Source organism: Ambystoma mexicanum, chromosome 12 (assembly GCF_040938575.1).
Source record: "Ambystoma mexicanum isolate Mex_15411 chromosome 12, UKY_AmexF1_1, whole genome shotgun sequence".
In the NCBI taxonomy this organism is placed as follows: Eukaryota; Metazoa; Chordata; class Amphibia; order Caudata; family Ambystomatidae; genus Ambystoma; species Ambystoma mexicanum.
The window spans coordinates 1,190,743,712-1,190,763,982 of record NC_090936.1 but is presented as its reverse complement, the minus strand read 5'-3'; the positions used below and the strand labels follow the sequence as shown (position 1 = coordinate 1,190,763,982).

At 44.3% G+C, this 20,271-nt stretch overlaps 1 protein-coding gene across 4 annotated transcripts in view; it reads left to right on the top strand.

The window, feature by feature from the left end:
• The window catches only part of USP15 (ubiquitin specific peptidase 15), a 709,686-nt gene that overhangs the window by 435,664 nt on the left and 253,751 nt on the right, over positions 1–20,271 (top strand). For all 4 annotated transcript variants that reach the window (XM_069629847.1, XM_069629849.1, XM_069629848.1 and 1 more), the window contains one exon: positions 12,412–12,530. In XM_069629847.1, coding sequence (XP_069485948.1) covers positions 12,412–12,530 — 119 coding nt within the window. The remainder of the gene's footprint in view (positions 1–12,411; positions 12,531–20,271) is intronic.

The window sequence follows — 20,271 nt, the reverse complement described above, 5'->3', positions numbered from 1 at the left end:
TTCCTTTCCATTCTAATTCTGGCCACAACTCTATTCTCCAGGCTCCGGGCTGTAAGAGCCCAGTTACATTCTGGGAGGGATGTTTCCATTCTCCCATTACTTTGTTACCTTGGCTCTTGGATTCTGGTCCTGCCATGCCTGTGTTCAGAGTTCACAGGTCCTCGTGTGTTCTGAAAAAAGAAAAGGAGACCAGTTTATAGGGAGATGTATCATTTTTGTGCTTCATCCCCTGTCCTAGCGAGACCCCCAGCACTTTTTGCTGGACTTCTGGACCTTTTTCTTTCCATCCTGAAAAAGTGGAGCTTTTTCCCCATTTCATTCTTTTGGGCTCTGTCTTTTGGAACTCTGTTCTGAGTTTTACCTTTACTATGGAATCTACTTTCCTCCCGATCTCTTTTAAGGCATCTGTGTTTAACTTTTGCGGCACACAGCTGCTTATTGGCAGTGTTGCTGATGGCCCTTTGGGTTCTCCTTTGAGATTATTTCCTTAGCCTTACTACTGTTCTTAAGGATGGAGGAATACTTGGTATCCCTCTTAAAATGTTTTCTGATGGATTGTCACACACCACCGTACTGTTCTTAAGGAATGGGGAATACTTGGTATCCCTCCTAAAAATGTTATTTCTGATGGATTGTCACACACCACCGTAAGTTGGGTGTTAAGGGGATACCTAGTATCCTACTCCTCTCTGCTCCTGTGACTTTTTGGTCACATAGATAACCCTCTAGTTCTGGCTGGTGGCAGTGGGCGTGTTCTACCAACTATTGTGCTATTTTGGACCGCAGACTGCATTCAGTCTCGGTAGTGCATAATAGGGTCACCCATGTACTAACATGATTGCTCCTTTCTTTTTTCGCCATTTCTTATTTGGTTGTTCTTTGTTAGCCCTTCTTCTACCATTCTGGGGTCTGTGTGTGTGTTTTCACTCCCGTGCCCTCTTTCTGCCAGAGTACCTGAATGGAACCAGTGCCCACTCTAGGGGTCTGGCTGTCCTGATTGGACAGCCACCCGCAGGTTACTGTAAACTGCTGAGAGAGATTGCAGAGGAGTGTGCTGAAACTGAATAAAAGGTGAGGTTCCTGAGGTGAAAGGCAAGTCGACCACTGGAAATTGAAGTAAGCGAAGAAGACTACCAGAGACTCCTGCAGACCCTCTGCAACACTGTGAAGCGACCACTGCTGTCGTGACCCCGTTTACTGTGTGACAGAGGAGCTGCAAAGAGGACTCCTTCTTCCCTTTGCCTGGTGGGACCAACCAGCCCTAAAACAGACTACCTACAATCTGAGCCATCTCCCTAGGTGCTGTGCCTTTCCAGAGCTGCAGACCGCGAATACCAAGAGACCTCTGACCGATTTGTATTGCAACGTCTTGCTGAGGCTGAATTCGTTCAAGTCTTTGCTAAGCTACAGGTGAACCTCCAGAGGCACAATCCAACACATCCAAGTCCCCTCACCAGAGTGCAGGACTCCAGGAATCGAAGAAGATGGACCGGCGAATCATGTCCTTTGTTGGTGCTGCAGAAAAGGCACCAAAACCGCAGACTGACCAGAGAAGCTGAAGAAATCCGTGTCCTCTCTCTCTCTCTCGAGACTGCTACTGAGACATCCCGTTCAGTGTCCTGCCTTTTGTCACAAGACCAAGGAATCCAGAGACTGGGTCCGTCACTGCTGCACAGAGGAGAATCCAGCCACAAACATTTCTTCTAACCTAAGCTTCTGTTGGGTGAAAAGGTGTTGCTCCAGAGTGTTGAGTGCCCAGGGTGTCCACTCTTACCTCAGACTCAAGCTGTCGGCTTTTGTCCCTTTTGCGAGTCCTTTTAATAGGGTCTCCAACTTTAATTCTTATTGAATCCTTAAACTAGAGACTGAAAGTATCCACAGGAACCTTTGCTGTTCTGCTTTTTAGTAAGACTTTAAGCCCTCTCCAAACTGACCTTTGCATAGAGTTAGTGATCAGACTTTTAAAGCTCTAGTTTGCAGAGGAAACGCCACTAGAACCTTAAGCTCTGCTACTGTTCGACTAACCAACCCTTTTCCTTCCTAAAATACTTTATCTTATGTGGTTTTGCTAACTAAATACAATTACCATATATCTTAGTCTGTACTCGGTCGTACCGATAATATGGTAGAACTGTCATTAGTGTCAACCGCGAGCAACTACCAACTAAGCAGTGGCCTTTGAAAAGTATTTAGTTGGCCTTGAAAAGTAATTCTGTGTGTTTTGGTTAAGTGATCTAAGTATTTTTAGACATTCTTTGTGTAAATAATAAATATATATTTTAATATAAATTTATTGGTGTGGACTACTGTACTAACTGTGTTCAGTGCACTTGCCTACAGCTCGCGTCTTCCTCGTATAAGCCTGACTGCTCTGCCTCTACCAAGGTTCCATGAGTGGTACAGACTGATACTAACAGTTGGAGACCTGTATACTATTGGGATGGTTTTATGAAGTCTTACCTCGAGTGAACTTTAGGAAATCTCCCCTAACACCAGGCCAAGAGAGGTCGATGGGTATTGAGGCAGGGTCATTTGTACAAATATCCTTGCACATATTGAATCACTCTGAGGAGACGGGTACTAGGGTCCCTCAACTCCCCAGTCTGCCACAGGAGAGTAGGACTGACTCTGGCTATACCCTCATACCCACCCGACCCCTATTTCCTATGCCCCCTGACGGTGTGGAGTTCCTCACCCCGTCACAGGGATCTGTTAATCTGCTTTTTAAAACTGAATCTCTCACATGTGTAATCCAGTTGCGTAATAGCATCAGTTCTGCTAGCCTGTCCGGTAGCTGGTGCTCTCTTAGCTGTGTCCCTTTCTCAGTGTCTAGGTTTCAGCACAGGATCACACACTACAAGCTGCCCGAGATCAAGGAGTCATTGGCCCAGAGTGATTTGTTCACTGTAAAAAGGGACAAGGCAGTAACTCTGGGTTCTGGGAGAGGAAGACCGCCGGTGCTAGAGATTAAACGTATTCTTCACACGTTCCATCAGGTCATTTTCCAACATTTGGTCTCTTCACCGTCTTCCTTGGAATCCCTTTTCCCTACATACCCTCAAGATGTTAAAATGAGCTACAAACATATACACAGCCCTCTTTTGAAAGTTCCTTTTCATGCTTCAGGCATCCATCGAAGCATTAAACAAAAAATGGTGCATGGGAAATTTGGTGCTCACTGTGTAGCTCAGCCTACAGACCTAGAAATGCATCCATTCAAACATTTTGGTGATGCCGCAATCACTGGCGCTACCCCATTCAAACCTAATTTCTGAGCTCTGGGCTGGGATGTGTTCCCACTCCGGACCACCAAAAAAATCTTTCACGATTTTTACTTTACTTTGCATTATTTATAATGCGCATCCATGGACACTAGGACATAAGGGCGCGGACAGAGAACAGAGAACAGAAAAACAGAGACAGAGAGGGTACGAAAATCCCACAAGCCGGCTAATAGACCGAGATCATATCCCTGAGGGGGGGGGGGGAGATAGGGGGGGAGATCAGGAGAACAGCCAAGTCTTCAAGCCTTTCTTAAAGGCAGTCAGAGAGGGCTGGCCTCTTAGAGTCAACGGTAGCTGGTTCCACAGTTTAGGAGCTGCAATAAAAAAAGGCTGTTTTCCGCCTTCTTCGTTCTACAGCGTGGAAGATGCATATCATTTTGGTTACTAGATCTTAGTGACTGGTAATTAGCCTTCTCAATGACGTGGTCTTGCAGGTATGAGGGCATTAGGCCAAGTCTGCATTTAAAGGTGATCACAAGTAGTCTAAACCTAGTTCGAGTCTCCACTGGGAGCCAATGCAGGGAGCGTCTGGCGTCTGAGACGTGGTCACGGCAGGATAAGCCGACGACAACTCTTACAGCTCCATTCTGCACCACTTGGAGTCTGTTAGAAACGGACTTGCAAAGCCCGACTAAAAGGCTACTACAATAGTCGATCTTTGCCCGATAATAGCTCTGGCTATGTTTGTTTGTTTGTTTATTATTTATAGCGCGCACCAAACCCGAGGGTAACCGGGCGCGTTGTTCAAGGATACTTTAAGCTTTACAGGTTACGCATGCTTACAAGTGTTGGTTATACATCGTAGAAATTACATAATGCAGGACAATAGGGAGAATATACATTGTGCATAAAATAAACATATAACATAATATGTACAGGACATATGCAGTAGGAAGATAGAGAGTATATAATTATGTGCATAGTACGTCTGTAGGACAGTAGTTATGTTAGTGTAGGGCGGGACTATCGGTCATTTTCTTTGATCCAGTTGATACAGTTAGATCTGAAGAGAGCGTAGGATTGGGTAGATCTCAGGCCGGGCGGGAGGGAGTTCCAAAGCTGGGCCGCTTTGACCGGGAAGCTGTTTCCTCCGGCCGTACTTAGTTTAAATGGGGGTATCACTAACTGGTTGGAGTATACTTCTCTGGTGGGTCTAGTGGAGATTTTTCTATTGAATTTAGCAGTTAGGTATTTGGGTGCTAGGTGGTTGATACTTTTGAAAGTTAGAGAAGCTGTCTTGAGTTTGATTTTGTCCGCTGTGGAGAGCCAGTTGGATTGTCTTCTAGCCTCTGAGATATGCTCCCTTCTTGGAATTCCTAAGGCAGCTCTAAGAGCATTGTTCTGTAGTGTTTGAATCTTTTGCAACGTATGTTTATTGGCCCCTAAGTATAGTGCGTTGCAATAGTCCAATTTCGACAGCACTAATGCTCGAGCAAGGGTTAGGCAATTGGCAGTGGATAGGTATGGTTTTGCGGCTCTAATCAGCTTGCAGGTATATGCGGTGCTGGATGCCATTGCGCTCACCTGTTTGGTTAGGGAGAGGTGGGAATCAAAGTAAAACCCTAGTGTTTTTACCTCTTTAGCCACCTTGATAGTGTTGCCGTCTATGACGAAGGAGGAGTATTCTACTTTTAGTCTGTTGATGTTTTGTTTGTTCCCCAGTATGATAAGTTCCGTTTTGTCATCATTCAGGCATAGCCCGTGGGTGGCCATCCATGCCTGAATGATGAGATAGGTCTTGTTCACCAATGCCAAATCTTGTTCATAATCCCCTGAAAGTGGTATGAGAATCTGAGTGTCATCCGCATAGTTAGTGTAGGTAACACCCAGATCATCTAGATCATCGAACAAGGGCTTCGTGAAGATGTTGTACATAGTGGGGGAGACACAAGAACCTTGTGGGACTCCACATGTGATGGATACAGGGTCAGCAGCAGCAGAAGTAGAGAAGACTCTCATAGTTCTACCGGTTAGGAATGATTTGATCCATGTGATGGCATGTGTGGAGAAATGGGCAGCTGTTTCTACGTGGGTGCAGAGCACATCATGATCCACTAGGTCGAAGGCTGCAGAGAGGTCCAGTAAGAGGAGTAGGGCCATCTTTCCCGAGTCTCTCAGCTCATCAACCTGAGTTTTAAGATCGATGAGCGCAGTTTCAGTTCCGTGCTGAGGTCTGAAGCCTGATTGTCTTGTGCCTAAAAGGTGGTGCAGCTCCAGATGTTTTTGGATCTGCAGGTAGGCTACCCTGTCAAGGATTTTTAACAGGAAGGGTACCGTTGTGATAGGCCTGTAGTTAGTCGGGATGGACGGGTCCAGTGTTTGTTTTTTTAGGAGGGGGAGGACTCAGGATTGCTTGAGGTTATCTGGTATAGTGCCTGAAGCAAAGGAGGCATTAATAAGCTTAGAGATGAATGGGGAGAGGTCTCTGGCCGCGTCCTTTATTAGTTGGGCTGGGCATAGGTCGCCTCGGCAATTGGATGGCTTGAGTGAAAGTATTATCTTTTCAGTTTCGAGTATAGTTACTTTCGAGAAGTTAAATTTAAGGTCTAGTTTAGTGCTGATTGGTGGTTTGCCTCTTGGGTTAGTTGAGGGTGGAATATTCTGTTTCTTTGTCTCAATTTTTGTTTGGAGTGTGGTAATTTTGTCATTTAGTGCTTTTTGGATGTTTGAGCACCATATTTTATTTTTGTCACAGTTATCTTGGACAGGAATAGGGTTTTCTAGTTCCTTTAGTATAAGGAATAGTTCTTTCGTTCCAGATTTGGCCTGCAGTATTCTATTGTTGAAATTATCTCTTTTTGCTTTCTTTATTTCATTTTTGTAAATCTTGGAGGCATTGATGAGTGTAATTTTATTTGTCTCTGTTGGGGTTAGTCGCCAAGCAGATTCGCATTTACGTTTTTCAAGTCTTAGAGATTTGAGGTGAGGAGTAAACCAGGTGTTTAGGTGGGCTCTGGGCTTGCTCTTTCTCAGTTTCAGTGGGGCAATAGTATCTAGAGCTGTAGCCATGGAAGAGTTGAATTCATTTACTAGTGATGAGGTGTCCAATAAGTCAGGTAGAGAGTTTAATCTGGGGAGGATGAGTGGTATCAGTTTTTCTGTAGTTATAAGTTTTTTGTTTCTGGTTGGCAAGGGGGGAGCCAGAGCATTTTCAATAGGTAGGGTCTGGTTAACATTTAGGAGGAAAGTTATCAGTGCATGATCAGTCCAGAATTGTGAGGTGATATCGACAATCGTTGTATTGCAGTTATAGTCAGCAACCCAGTCAAGTATACGGCCTTTTTCGTGTGTGGGTTGTAGGATTTTTTGGGAGAAGCCTAGTTCTGAGATGACGTTAGTGATATTGGTTGCTTGCAGGTCTTTAGGGTCATTGTAGCCTAGGTTTAGGTCTCCCAGAAGGATAGCTTGGGATGCAGTTTTTAGGTTGTTTGAGAGGATTGTGGAGATGTCCTCCTCGAATGTGCCAATAGGGCCTGGTGGTCTATAGATAAGGTGAATAGTAATAGTTTGAGAGGGAGATGCGAGGAGTTTAGCAGTTAATGATTCGCAGGAGTTAGTCGTTGAACTTGATTCAATTTTTAGGGTGAGATTATTTTTAGCAATAATAGCTAGGCCACCTCCTCGAGAGTTGACTCTGTCTACTCTAAGTATGGTGTAATTATGGGGTAAGGCAAGCATTAGGGCAGGTCCTGCAGATTGGTGCAGCCAAGTTTCTGTTATGGCGAAGATGTCGTAGTCTCCTATTTGAATGAGATCCGCGATTTCGGTAGCGTGTGCTATTAGTGATCTGGCATTAATAAGGGCGCACTTCAGTTGGATGTTCGGCTTTGCTGTGGCCTGGGTGGTATTACTTTTCTTTTTTGGTATGCTATTATTAGCGTTGGGCTGCTTATTTTGGCGGTTGTTGCGATGGAGGTCAATTTTTACAGGAGGAGTGTTTCGGATGTTAGCGTTACTTCTATTGCAAGAGGTATTGAGTCTAGCTAATGGTTCGTAAATTTTAGGTAGTCTTGAGCGTAGTTTTGCGTTTCTATTTGCAATGTCACAGGGAAGGTATGTTAGTGATTGGTGGGTAATAAGTGAGTGTGAAAGTTGATGGCTGGGTTCTAGGGGGGGGAGTTAAGAGTCCTTCATCCACAGGCGGTAAGCCCTGTAGTGTGGGCCTCGGATAGTAGTTTACTTTAGGCATTGTGGTCCAAAAGGCTGACAGGTAAATAAAGGTTAGTAACATTGTGGCCTGGTTTTAGGCTCGAGCAGTTGGTTTGCAAGGTACCTCTAGGCTAGACGGAGCAATCATATGTAGGCTAGATGCAATCAGAGACAGGTTAAATGCCGTCAGGGACAGGCTAAGTGCACTGTGGTCTAGGGCGACCATAAGGCACAACACAGTTCGAGTGTGGTCTGGGGCGACCATAGGGCATAACACAGTTCAGATATGGTCTGGGGCGACCATAAGGCACAACACAGTTCAGGTGTAGTCTGGGGCGACCATAAGGCACAACACATAGGGCACAACACAGTTTAGATATTGTCTGGGGCGACCATAGGGCACAACACAGTTCAGATATGGTCTGGGGCGACCATAAGGCACAACACAGTTCAAATGTAGTCTGGGGCGACCATAGGGCACAACACAGTTCAAATGTAGTCTGGGGCGACCATAGGGCACAACACAGTTCAAATGTAGTCTGGGGCGACCATAGGGCACAACACAGTTCAGATGTGGTCTAGGGCGACCATAAGGCACAACACAGTTCGAGTGTGGTCTGGGGCGACCATAGGGCATAACACAGTTCAGATATGGTCTGGGGCGACCATAGGCACAACACAGTTCAGATATGGTCTGGGGCGACCATAAGGCACAACACAGTTCAAATGTAGTCTGGGGCGACCATAGGGCACAACACAGTTCAGATGTGGTCTAGGGCGACCATAAGGCACAACACAGTTCGAGTGTGGTCTGGGGCGACCATAGGGCATAACACAGTTCAGATATGGTCTGGGGCGACCATAAGGCACAACACAGTTCAGGTGTAGTCTGGGGCGACCATAAGGCACAACACATAGGGCACAACACAGTTTAGATATTGTCTGGGGCGACCATAGGGCACAACACAGCTTCTGTGTTTTCCCGCGATATAAAAGGTCTAAGATGCGATAGTAATTTAACATAATAGACCAACGCAGAAACAATGCTGACCACATGAGCCCTCATGTTCAGCATCTGGTCCAGGACCACACCCAATATTTTTAGTTTTGGTAGAGGAATGATTTTCACCTCCCTGAAGGAGTTATAGGCTGGGTCCAAACTAGCTGATGTCGCTGAGTTGCCCACGATCATCAGCTTCGTTTTTCCTCTGTTCAAAGTTAGGTTATTACTCTTCATCCAGTCTTCAATCAGAGAAAATTCTATTGAGCTCTAGTTCGTCCTGTGAGTGCTCACCTGTTAACGGGATGACACACTGCATGTCATCCGCATAGTTTGGGAACATGACCTCTTCCTGCTCCAACAACGCGAAAAAAGGGGCCATGAAGATGTTAGAGATACAGGGTGAAGTGCTCGCCCCTGCAGCATCCCAAAAAGCACAGAGATTGGTACGGCTTCTGCATCCTCCAAGTAAACTCTGCTCTGCCTGTTTTCCAGGAAGGATCTAATCCAAAGCGCTGCAGAGTGGAAGAAATTAGCCACCTCTGCCATTGCCACTAAAATAGAATGGTCGACCAAGTTGAACGCTGCTGACTGATCCAAAGAAACAAGGAGGGAGGTGGGACCTTTGTCCATACGTTCAAGAAGTCTAGATTTCAACTCAAGTGAGGAGGTCTGTACCAAATCCTTGTCTGAATCCCGGCTGATAGCGATTCAGTATAGGCAACTGGTTCAGATGTTGCAAGATCTGGCTATAGGCGATCCTATCTAAGATCTTAAGCAGAAACAGCATGTTATAGGTCTGTAGTTCAGTGGGTTATCCGCTGCCAACCCTGGTTTTTTTCAGGATGGGTGTCAACCAGGCATGTTTAATGTGATCCGGGACGTTTCCGTCCAGAAGCGAGGCATTCACAAAATTTGCAAATTGCCTTTAAAAGGGCCGGAGGACAAGAATTAATAATCAGAGAGGAGCAAGGATCTCCCTTGCAACTGGTGGCCTAGTGCTCCATCACAGACTTCAGTTCCAGTTCTGATATAGATTGGAAATTCAATTGGGGGATCATAGCATTTCTGGTGGGGAGGTCATGGCTGCTAACGTCTATCTAATAGATCAGTAGCTTTTTTGAGGCTTATGTCCTCTGATACCTAAAAGTTTGATTTGCATACCGTCTTGAATTTGTTGGCACCAGTTGGCGTCCGGTATTAATAAGGGTGCCTGAGGCTGGGTGATGTTCTCATGTTCTTTTAGAATTTTAAAAAGTTCTTTGACCTCTGAGTTTGCATTTTGAATTCTAGTGTTTTTCTTTGCGTCCACTATCGCATTTTTGTATGTTTTAGCAGCTGTTTTGTAGACTGCCAGGGAGGTAGAACTGGGGTTGGCTTTCCAGTGATGGAATGATTTCAGGGTCAGATATTTAAGTTTTTTTTAGCTCCTTTGAGAACCATGGTTGACTTTTTTCCCCCAATGAGAATTTTTTGGGTCTCTGGGGGGCCAGCAAGTTAGGAATGCGGTCCAGATTTTCTGTTAAGCAACGAGCCATGTTGCGAACAGAGACTAATTCTGCAAAATGAATTGCTTGATCGAGAAGGGGTTCGATTTTATCCAAGGTAAGGTGTTTCAAATTGCATACCAGAACAGAACTTGACTTCTTTTGCTTAATTTTAGAAGCAAAGGCAACAGAGATGGCAAAAAGCACAAAAACGTGGTCGGACCAAGGGCAAGGTATAATCTGGGTGTCTTGACAAGTGACATTGGCCACTGAGACCCAATCCAGAGTGTGTCCCAAGATATGGGTAGGATTGTACAAAACCTAGATCAGAGAGAAGCTGTTCTAAGTCTTCTGTTAGAGGGTCTTCGACACAACCGAGCCAAAGATTAAAATCACCAAGGAGGATGAAGCGTGAATTAAGCTTTAATAGTAGTAGTAGTAGGTAATTAGAGAGCACAATGAAGTTAGCAGTCATCGATGGTGGACGGTAAAGCATCAAAAGGTTCACTGTGGATTCCGCATTCATGCCCACTTTAATATGTAGGGACTCAGTGCCTTAAAATTGTACTTCCTAAATGGACAAGGCATTTTTAAAGATGAACGCATCCCCGCCACCTCAGCCCTCTATTCTGTCCTGGCGTGACATGACATGGCCGTCTGGAATAGCTAAATTGAGGGCTGGGCCAGAGGTTCTAGAGGCCTGTGTTTCAGTTAGGGCGCATATATCAAGGTTGTTTTGTGTGATCTTGTCTGAGACCTCATGTACATGCTTGATCAGTGAACAGGTGTTCAAAAGCATGCAGCGTAGATTAGTGGCTGGTGAATGCGGGCTGGTGCGGGATACCAGTGAAGCGGATCGATCCATGAGAAAGATCTCTAGAGGCCCGGCTTGCCAGGTCCAGGCACCTCTGAGCATAGGAGGGGGTTCAGATTAGTCACTACGTCCCCTGTTTCCTTATTAGAATCCACACAAGAGGACGGCGGAGGGGAAAAAGGTGGGATGGGAGCGACAGTCGGGAAGACAAGTCGGGACTACAATAGGAGTCAGAGAACCTACCGTGGTTCGTTGCTGCAGAGGCGCTGCACGGAAGCTGAAGATATTTCTAGCCACTTTAATGGCTACAAAAACTTCCTGGAGACCCATAGTGGCACACAGGAGTACCAGCCGTGCACGCCAAGAACGGCCCGGCACAGACTGGATTGACACGTTCGCACCGGGTTTAGAGCGAAATAGGCCAGAAAACTACAGGGATTTCTAGGTAATGTAGTTTCCGGCCGCTAAGTACGTGCAGAAAGCTGTAAACTTCTGTTTTAAATCGCACTAGCGCAACAAAAAGAGCAAGAGAGTAACAGGAGAACGGTGGTACAACTAAAAAAGCAATTTAGCAAAAGATTAATAGCACAAGGCTACTAAAATCAGGACACAAATTAACAATGCAGCACAGTAAAAACAGGAGAATTAGCAGCACAGTAAAAGGCAAATCAACGCTGGTCTTATCTGTGCAGATTCTGAGCTGAGCCAGCAAGAGGGCTCAGTCAGGAAAGGCCCTTATAAGGTTATAGCTGTATCATTCACTTTGTACTTTCAGGGCTGGTGTATCATCGCCTGCCTACAGCACTCAAGACAGGAGATGGAAGCCCTGTGCTGGCCACTATTCATATCACATGAACCCACAAGCAGGTAACCAGGTCTGCTCTCAGAACACTGTGCGGTGCTTTTGCTGGGTTCCCTGTAGAGCCACCCATGGTGGTACCACCAAGTTCCCCCCCCCCCAACCTCAGTATAAGTCAATACTACTCCACCATCCAGCAGTGGGCTCACAGCTAGGTGTGTGTGTGTGAATACTCAAATATAACAGAACAGGATACTTGTTACCTGACCTTGAGAGACCTCAGGGGTACATAAACATTGGCTTCCCTGATGAGGCACTCAGTATTGGGCTCATAAGACACAAAAAGCAAGCAACCAATCAGGAAAAAGACAAAAATCACAACGGCCTGTGATCTGCGGTCTGTTAACCCATCAATGCATTATACTAGTATGTTAGGGCCTGCAAAATACCTCCGACATCCTTTTTGAACTTGGAATATGTCCACCTGCCGCAAACTTCCCTGGAGCCTTGCCATGAGATTAGTATAGACGTGAGATCAGTTAAAATTTATCTTGAATCTCAGGATGAAGTTTGAGGGTCCCATGAACTTCCTTTCCAGATGTTCTCCTAGTACGATTATTTAACTTTAAAAGTTAATTTTATTTGAAATAACCATGCATTGTATATAATGACAGCTCAATGGTCGTTTGTGCGGTTTTGTTAATTAAATATTGTACTTCATTAATATGCCATGCAAGTAAGCTAGTGCTGATAAATTCAGACAATGGGTAGTGCAAATGTGAGGCCTTTATATTCGTGATGGATGAGTATTGGTTCGTCAGACTCAAAATGATGGAGTTAGGTGCGTCATTTGATCTCTAACAATATTTGTATTACAGCCGATATGTAAAAACATCACCTGTGGATTGTGACGAAAGTGAAGGATCGTCCCGCTGCTGTAAAGACCTTGCTATTAATGGAAATGGCCCCAACGGAATACTTGAAGAAGGATCCCCAAGTAAGATTTGAGTGCGCCAGACACACCTGCATGCTTGATCATATAACAGAACTTTATAATTGTGAAATTGACCCCAACGACTATGGCAGTTTTAAAAAAATCGTAATTTGTTCAGAAAGTCCATAAAATAGCTTTTGACACCATCCGTTGACATAGCATTCAGTGTCTCGGCAGACTTAACAAAGCATTGATGAGCAGTCTGCCAGTATGTCCACCAGAATCTGGCACGCGGAGTCCATTCAAAGTGGGAATGACAACACAAACAAGGGCAATTTGATCATGTCTAAATAGGCTTGCCCCCTATAACAAAGCTAATGTGTTGTATGCTACATGAAATGTTTCTGGATATCCATAAAGAGTGTTTTTATTATACTCTTTAGTAAGACTTTGGATAAATAGTAAAACATGTTTCTTAATGTTGGTGTCAATATATATTTGTGGGTCTTGTTCAGATATAATTTTCTATTTAGATTTAAATAAGAGATTGTTCTCACGATCCGATCCATTGCAAGTCACATATTTCCTGTGCATCTGTGTAACATATATTGGCCCTCTTAAGTATTGGTATTTTTGTTTAATTGGTGTTTGACATTAATTTGCTGGAAAACATGCCTGTGACCAATCCTACATTCAGTAAGAAAAGAATGTATTAATGCTCAAAGTATTTTTAAATATTGCACCAATTTGAACCTATTTAGTATTGGCGTCTCTGGAATAAATGCACCTTTTATGAAATGAGCAGATGCAATACTTGCTGATAAACAGGATGAGATTCAGTTGCCATGCCATAGCAAAGTTAGTAAATGTTTGGTTTTCAATTAAAAATGTATGCAGCTGACCTCGTTCAATCCTTAATGTTGGTTCTTTATAGACTGGACCCCTAACCCACAAGTGCTTGTTGAAATTCACAAATCAATATGATTCTTTCGCTCTCCCAAACAAATCCATCTAAATTTGCAACGGTGTGACTGTTCAAACGTCGATATGTCATTTTGATGTTTTTCAGCATCTATGCCTACTGTCAAGCAATCGATTGTCCTGGTAAACAGTGGCAGAATCCCCACTGAGGGTCTACACATCAACCGATACCCAACCAAGACAAACCACCCACATTTAAAAATCCAAGTCTTTAATGATTCTTGATTCTCCACTTCAAAGAGATCTTTTTACTCCTCGTACGTGTTTTGAAGGTTTAGATTCAACACAACAAAAACGTGTTGCTCAACATTTTTTCGGATAACATGTCCTTTTTCAAGAGCTGATATATGCAATTTGAGGCTTGTGGATCTGCTTATAATCACATGCTGTACATAGGCCGACATCAGGTGGTAGGTGCAGAGTATTGCATGCCGTTTTTGAAATTCTGGAAGGGACTTCGACTAATACTATCCCTGTGTGACATGTATTGTACCCATGATCCTTCACGTGTTTAGATCCTTCAGATTGCTTTATGTGGCGTTCGTAGCATAACTAATACATACATATTTGAATTAAAAAATATTAATGTTCGGCGAGTACCAGGTTTTCCTTAAGTCTTACTGCTAGTAAAACTATAGTAAGCTATCCCAGTGGTCTGTAAATCCCCAACTCTTAGTATCAGTCTGTACTAACTCAGGACATTTGTAGAGTGGCAGAGCAGTCCGGCTTTAGGGAGAATGCTAATTTATGTGCCAATTCCTTTCAACTCGGAGAGCCCCAGCTCTTCTGCTGAATTTAGGACTTTTTAATTTTAACCCTGGAGTGAGGGAGACCTTTTTCTCGTATGTGTTTTTTCCTGATTTGGATTTTGTTTTCACTGTTTTTGGAGTCTGAAACTCCATCGGCATCTGCTTTTTGTATGGTGACACACAGCAGCACCTTCAGTGCAGTGTCACTGAGAAACATTTCTCATAAGGTTTAACTACATTTTCTTAGTTGAGCTACAGTTCCCAAGAATAGTAGTGAAATTGACTTTACCTACCTTTTCTCTTTGTAGGTCCAGCACACACCATCTTATGTGGAGTGCTGGGGCGTTACTTAGTAGACCCTTATCCTACCCTCTCGTGTAACATTTTTATGTTACCTTCACTACTTTAAATAGCTGGTGGCAGTGGTTTACTTTTTCCTACCATTGTGCTTTTCTACCGCCGGCTGAAAAAATGGGCCGTTTTCTTTTTTCCCCATTTTCTGTTTGTAAGGTATTTCCTGGGTTTTACTCTGTGCATTGAGACAGGTTTGAGCCCTTTGTTTGTCTTGCCTTTGTCAGGCTTCAGCCCTGAAGCCCATCCCAGGCTCCAGTGTATCTGAAACTTCCCTGTCCTTTGTCTCCCGGAATGCCTGAATCCAACTAGTCCGGTTGGCTTTTAGGACAGCCACCCAGCTGTGTGATTGACAGCCTAGGCTGTGCATGAATGGAAAAACCTGCTTAAAAGGCGAGGTTTTTGAGACTAGAGGTAGTAGCTGCGGTAAGCAAAATGGTAGGAAAATTTTAAACCACTGCCACCAGCCATTTAAAATAGTGAGGGTAACATAGAAATGTTACATGACAATGTAGGATAAGGGACTACTAGGTAATCCCCCAGCACTCCACATAAGAGGGTGTGTGCTGGGCCCACGAAGAGAAAAGGTAAGTAAAGTCAATATCACATTACTATTCTTGGGAACAGTAGTTCACCCAAGCAAAAGTATTTAAACCTTATGGGAAATCTAAAGGATGTCTCTGTGACACTGCAGTGAAGGAGCTGTGTCACCACACAAAAATTAGATGCCTTTGGAGTTTGTCAGACTCCAAAAACAGAGGAAACCTATAATCCAAATCAGATCAAAATACATGAGGGAGTGAGAAAAAGGGCTCTCTCTAGGGTTAAAATTAAAAAGACCTAAAGTCCAGCAAAAGAGCTGGGGGTCTCTAAGGTTAAAGGGAATTCGCATAGACATGAAAATTCTCCCTAACAAAGAAAGGCGCAGTAAGCAGAGGGCAGCCTTTGCCTTGCCGACCAAATGCCATTCCCTGCTTGCGCTGTCGATACGTATGCGGAAGTGCTCGGCAGCAATGGCTCGGTTTCGGAATACTTACAGGAGGAGTTGGTAGACTCCTGCGTGTCTTTACCCTGCCCCACTAGACAGGAAGACAGCTCTGCTACGGTGAAGTCTGCTGGTGTAAAAGACGCACACGTGCATTCACAAAAACACACAACTCGAAGCGAATTTTAGATAAGAGCCTCAAAAGCTGCTTCCAAGGCACCCACACTTTTGTCTAAAGTTTCATCTAAAGTGATCGAACCCTCGCTTTCGAAGCCTGCTGTGCTTTAACGCTTGTCGCATGGCTCTAAATCTAATGAAAAACAAGTCGCCGCTCATAATCGACCATCAACTGCCGATTCAGATATGCCGAAACGTCCATTGAATCATATTTCCAAGCATCAACATGGGGGAAAACAACTAACACCACAGGTCCCTACACTTTCATCTAGGTCGACTACACCACTAACTTACTCTACCTATAGCAAGGCTATTGACACTTTGTCCAAAACCCTTCATTGAAGAGATTTGTTTTCCCCTTCCCGAGGCCCCAAGAACATGGACAGAGGAAGCATTTCAGAACAGAAAACAATGGACAGGGTGTCTTAAGTTTGTAAACTTTATGGAAAGGTACCCAATTAAGCAAACGTCTGTTTCTAGCTGAGGGTGAGCTTCCTCCCAAATCTCGCAGACTCTCCACTCTCCAGCACGATGTGTCTGAAGTCACTTCTAGCATTTTTCAAGATGTTCACGATGATCAGGGTAATTTATATTATCACCAAGACCTAGGGGATAAAGATCAAAGTATTTGGCAAGGGGCGCTGATGGGGTACGTGGCCAGCAACTCCCACTCGCAATACACTGGATGAGCCAGGTGGTTTTTTTTTTGGTGATTCAGTCCAGAGACTTGTTGCCCATTGGCAATCAACTCCTCGTTAATAATCTGCTTCAAAGAGCACCATAGCATTTTCAAATCCAAGCTCTGGAAACTATTTCAGATCCTTACTTTATAGGGGACATTTTAAAAGAGGAAAAGGCTGCCATCCAGTCTGTTCCCCTATTGAACACAATTTCAAAGAGAACCGCGCCTTCCCTTCTCACACCATCCCTCACACGGGGCGTTAACCCATGAGTGGAAGAAATGTTTAGACCTGCACCAACTGACCCTCTATATTCGCGGTCATTTAACACGGGACTCGCTGGTAGTGGCTGCCACTAAAAAGCGTACTGGAGCGCCCCTATCTAATACTGAGGTGCCTCCAGGTATAGAATGCAGAAGCTTTATGATTGTAGGCAAGCGGACCACTGCTTCAGCCGCCTACTCAGCGCGCGTTGCCAATAACACCACTGTGTTGGCGAGCTACTGCGATGTCCAGTGGGGATTACTCAAGAATAACGTAACTGACGTCCTAGAGCCAACTAAGTCTCAATTACTGAACATCATTAAAGAGTGTAGACAGGTTACCTGTAATATTTTGAAAAATTCTCTAGAAACAGCAGGCAGAGTCCTTGCTCAAGGAACCTTATTAAGAGACACTCAAACTTCATGCCCATTTAAGATGCTGCCCCAGAATCCGGGATCAACATCCATTTCCTGAAACACTAAATGTAGCAGTTTGGCTTGTGAATTCATAGTTTGGGCATTTAAATCTGCCTCAGAGATGTATGGATGTAAGGCAAGATTGTGTGCAGTACCCTTTGGGAGACTGCACCAGCCTTGACCTCTTGGCAATAGTTAACCCAACCTTTGGTAGAACACACAAGTTGGTAGAGTGACTGAGCAGCCAGGCTTATCTCGAGAGGGGTCAATGTGAGCTGCAGGGTTATTACACAGAGATTCACAGTGACAAGTATCCAAATAAACACTAACAATCAAGGTTTCTTGATTAAACAATTATTAATTTATTTAACAGTCAGTTGAATAAGCCTTCTTTAGAAGGGAGCAATATATAAGTAACACAAATACACTTTAAAATACACTTAGTTTCTCTAAATCAGTAAATACCCATTTGGGATGGCACACAGATTCTTCCTAACCCTGAGGTGACTTAAATAACTAGGACGCTGTGGACATTAATATATCACTGGTATATTTAGAACAATACTGAAGGTAATGTCAAAGAAGAAGTTGAGGGAATACAACAATGGATAACAAATATTCTTAAGCAGGTAAGTACTTTTTGAACCCTCCAATGCAAAGTAAATAAACCCTTTTCCGGGGGGAAAGGTAAAGCACAAAGTCTGAGGTAAGAAGAGTCTTTCAGGGAGCCAGGACAGTCCATGTTTGTTGAGCAAAAGTCTAGGTGAGCTGAAGCACTTCTTGCAGGTAGGTAAAAAGTCTTGCACAATGTTTTAGATGTTTTTTTTATAAAAATAAATCACTGTAGGGCCACAAGCTGGGAGCCTTGTGAGGGGCAATGTTTCAAGCAACTCTGCAAAAGCAACCAAGACAAGTCTCAACTGAGAACTAGCAAGGCTACAAGACAAGAGGTAAGTCCTCTTAGTTTTACAGTACCTTTGGTTAGAAGAAATTGGTTCCAGCTGCCTTCTGTTCCTGTATAGGTCTGCAGATCCTGTTGTTCCTGGGCCTCAGTCGTGGGGACAAGAAGGAGGGCGTCTGGGGACTCCTGCACCACGAATTGAAGGTCGACGGCAACAATGGGCAAACTTCAGATCAGTGGCACTTCGCGGTTTCAGCTTCTCGCAACTCTCACAAATAGCACCACTGCGGTTCTCGTATACCACTATGGACTTTCGTTGCATCTGGCGTCCAGCACTCTTTTGAGGTGGCTCAGGCTTGGTCAGTCCTGCTTCCTGGGAGTCCGTAGGATCTTCCTGGAGTTCGGTCCGACTTAGACACTCAATTGATGCTGGTGTTACTCTCCCTGCTAATCGGTTCCTGCAGCAGCAATGGAAGTACAGCCAGCTCCTAGAGGATTTACAAATGAGCTCTTCTTGGGGGTGATTGGTCCCACCAACCCAAGGGGAGAAGTAGTCTTTTGCAGGTCTTCTCTAATCGGGGCGAATTTGGAGCTTCAACAATGCAGCAGGGCTTCACCGCGCAAACCAATGGTCCAGGAGTTGCAGCATGTCTCTTCCAAGTTCTTCTTCGGATTCCTTTGTCCAGTGGTCGGCTCTGCCTTCCAAGCAAAAAGCCTTGCCTTTTATGCAGGTTTCTCCCATTCATTTGTAGCCTAGGTGTCAATCACACAGCAGGGTGGCTGTCCACCGAGGGCAGCCCTCCAGCTAATCACCCTTCGGTGCATTCCTATAACCAAGGAGACTAAGCACAGGGAGTTTCAGCACCTCCCTTGCTTCCTGCCCCACCAGACACACTGGAGCCAGAGGCAGGCTTCACCAGTGAATCCCGCCAAAGACAAAAAAAGGCCCCAAACCTGGTTTGGCGCACAGAGTAAATCTCAAGAAGGACATTTCCAACAAGAAATTGTGAAAAAAGAACACCGGGACCATTTTGACAAAATGTGCACCCATGGATGCTTTATTGCAGCTGCAATTGCAGCCCACGGTAGAAACACACAGTGGTAGGGAAAAGTAAACCACTGCCACCAGCCATTAATTGTAGAAAGGATAACATTAAAAAAAGTTACATGAGAAACTAGACAAAGGGCATATTAAGTAACCCTTCCAGCACCCTATTGTAAGATGGTGTGTGCTGGGTCTAGAAAGTTACAAAATGTAAGTAAAGTCAATTTGACTTCTCTTGGAACCAGTAGTTACACCCAGAGAAGGCATTTAAACCTTTGGGAAATTTAAGAGATTTCCCTGTGCAACTGCACTGAAGGTGCTGTGACACACAATGTAAAGATGATGCCTATGGAGTTTTTTAGACTTCAAAAGAAACAGTCCAAATCACCAAAAATATACATGAGTGGGAAAAAGGTCTCACTCTCTCCAGGTTAGAAATTAAAAATCAAGCAAAAAGAGCTGGGGGTCTCTAAGGTAGAAGGGAATTAGCACATTTCTTAGAATTCTCCCTAACAATGGACAATCTTAGAGACACATAAACCTAATACCAGACACTGCTATAAATGGAAACGCTTTGTCATTAGGTGCAGATAACTTATCATCAATCCTTTGGACTGCACACTCACATTGTTCTATACCTACCTCACCTTTTGGCTTCAGGGCTGGTCTTTAATTCACTGCAAGCGCATCTAGCTGCATTCTCATCTTCCACCACCTCTCAAAAGAAAGTTTCTTGGTAGAAAGTCCCTGTCATTAAAGCCTTTATGGAAGGAGTCAAAAGATTACACTCTCCAATTTCAAATCGAACTCCCGGATGGCACTTGGATGTAGTCCTTACTAAACTTATGGGCCCTCCTTTTGAGTCGATGCATAAAACCTTGGGTGTCTCACTTATAAGACTGCTTTTCTCATGGCCATTACACCTAAACGGATGATGAGTCCAACTGCAGGCGCTCTCAGGTCAAGATCCATTTGTCACCATTAACAGGGACGAAGTGGTTTTGTGCACACTTCAATGCTTCTCTCCTACATTCATCTCCAAGTTCCATGTCAATCAGTCTATAGAACATCTGGCTTTCTTCCAAAACCCAGCAAATTCATCAGAGAGAGGCCTCCATACATTAATATCAGAAGAGATGTAGTGTATTACCTAAATAAAACTAATCCACTACGGAAAACAGACCAAAGGCCATATTCCGAGTTTGTTGGTGTCCCACCGGTAATTCCGGCGGGATGCCACCAAAATGGGATTAGC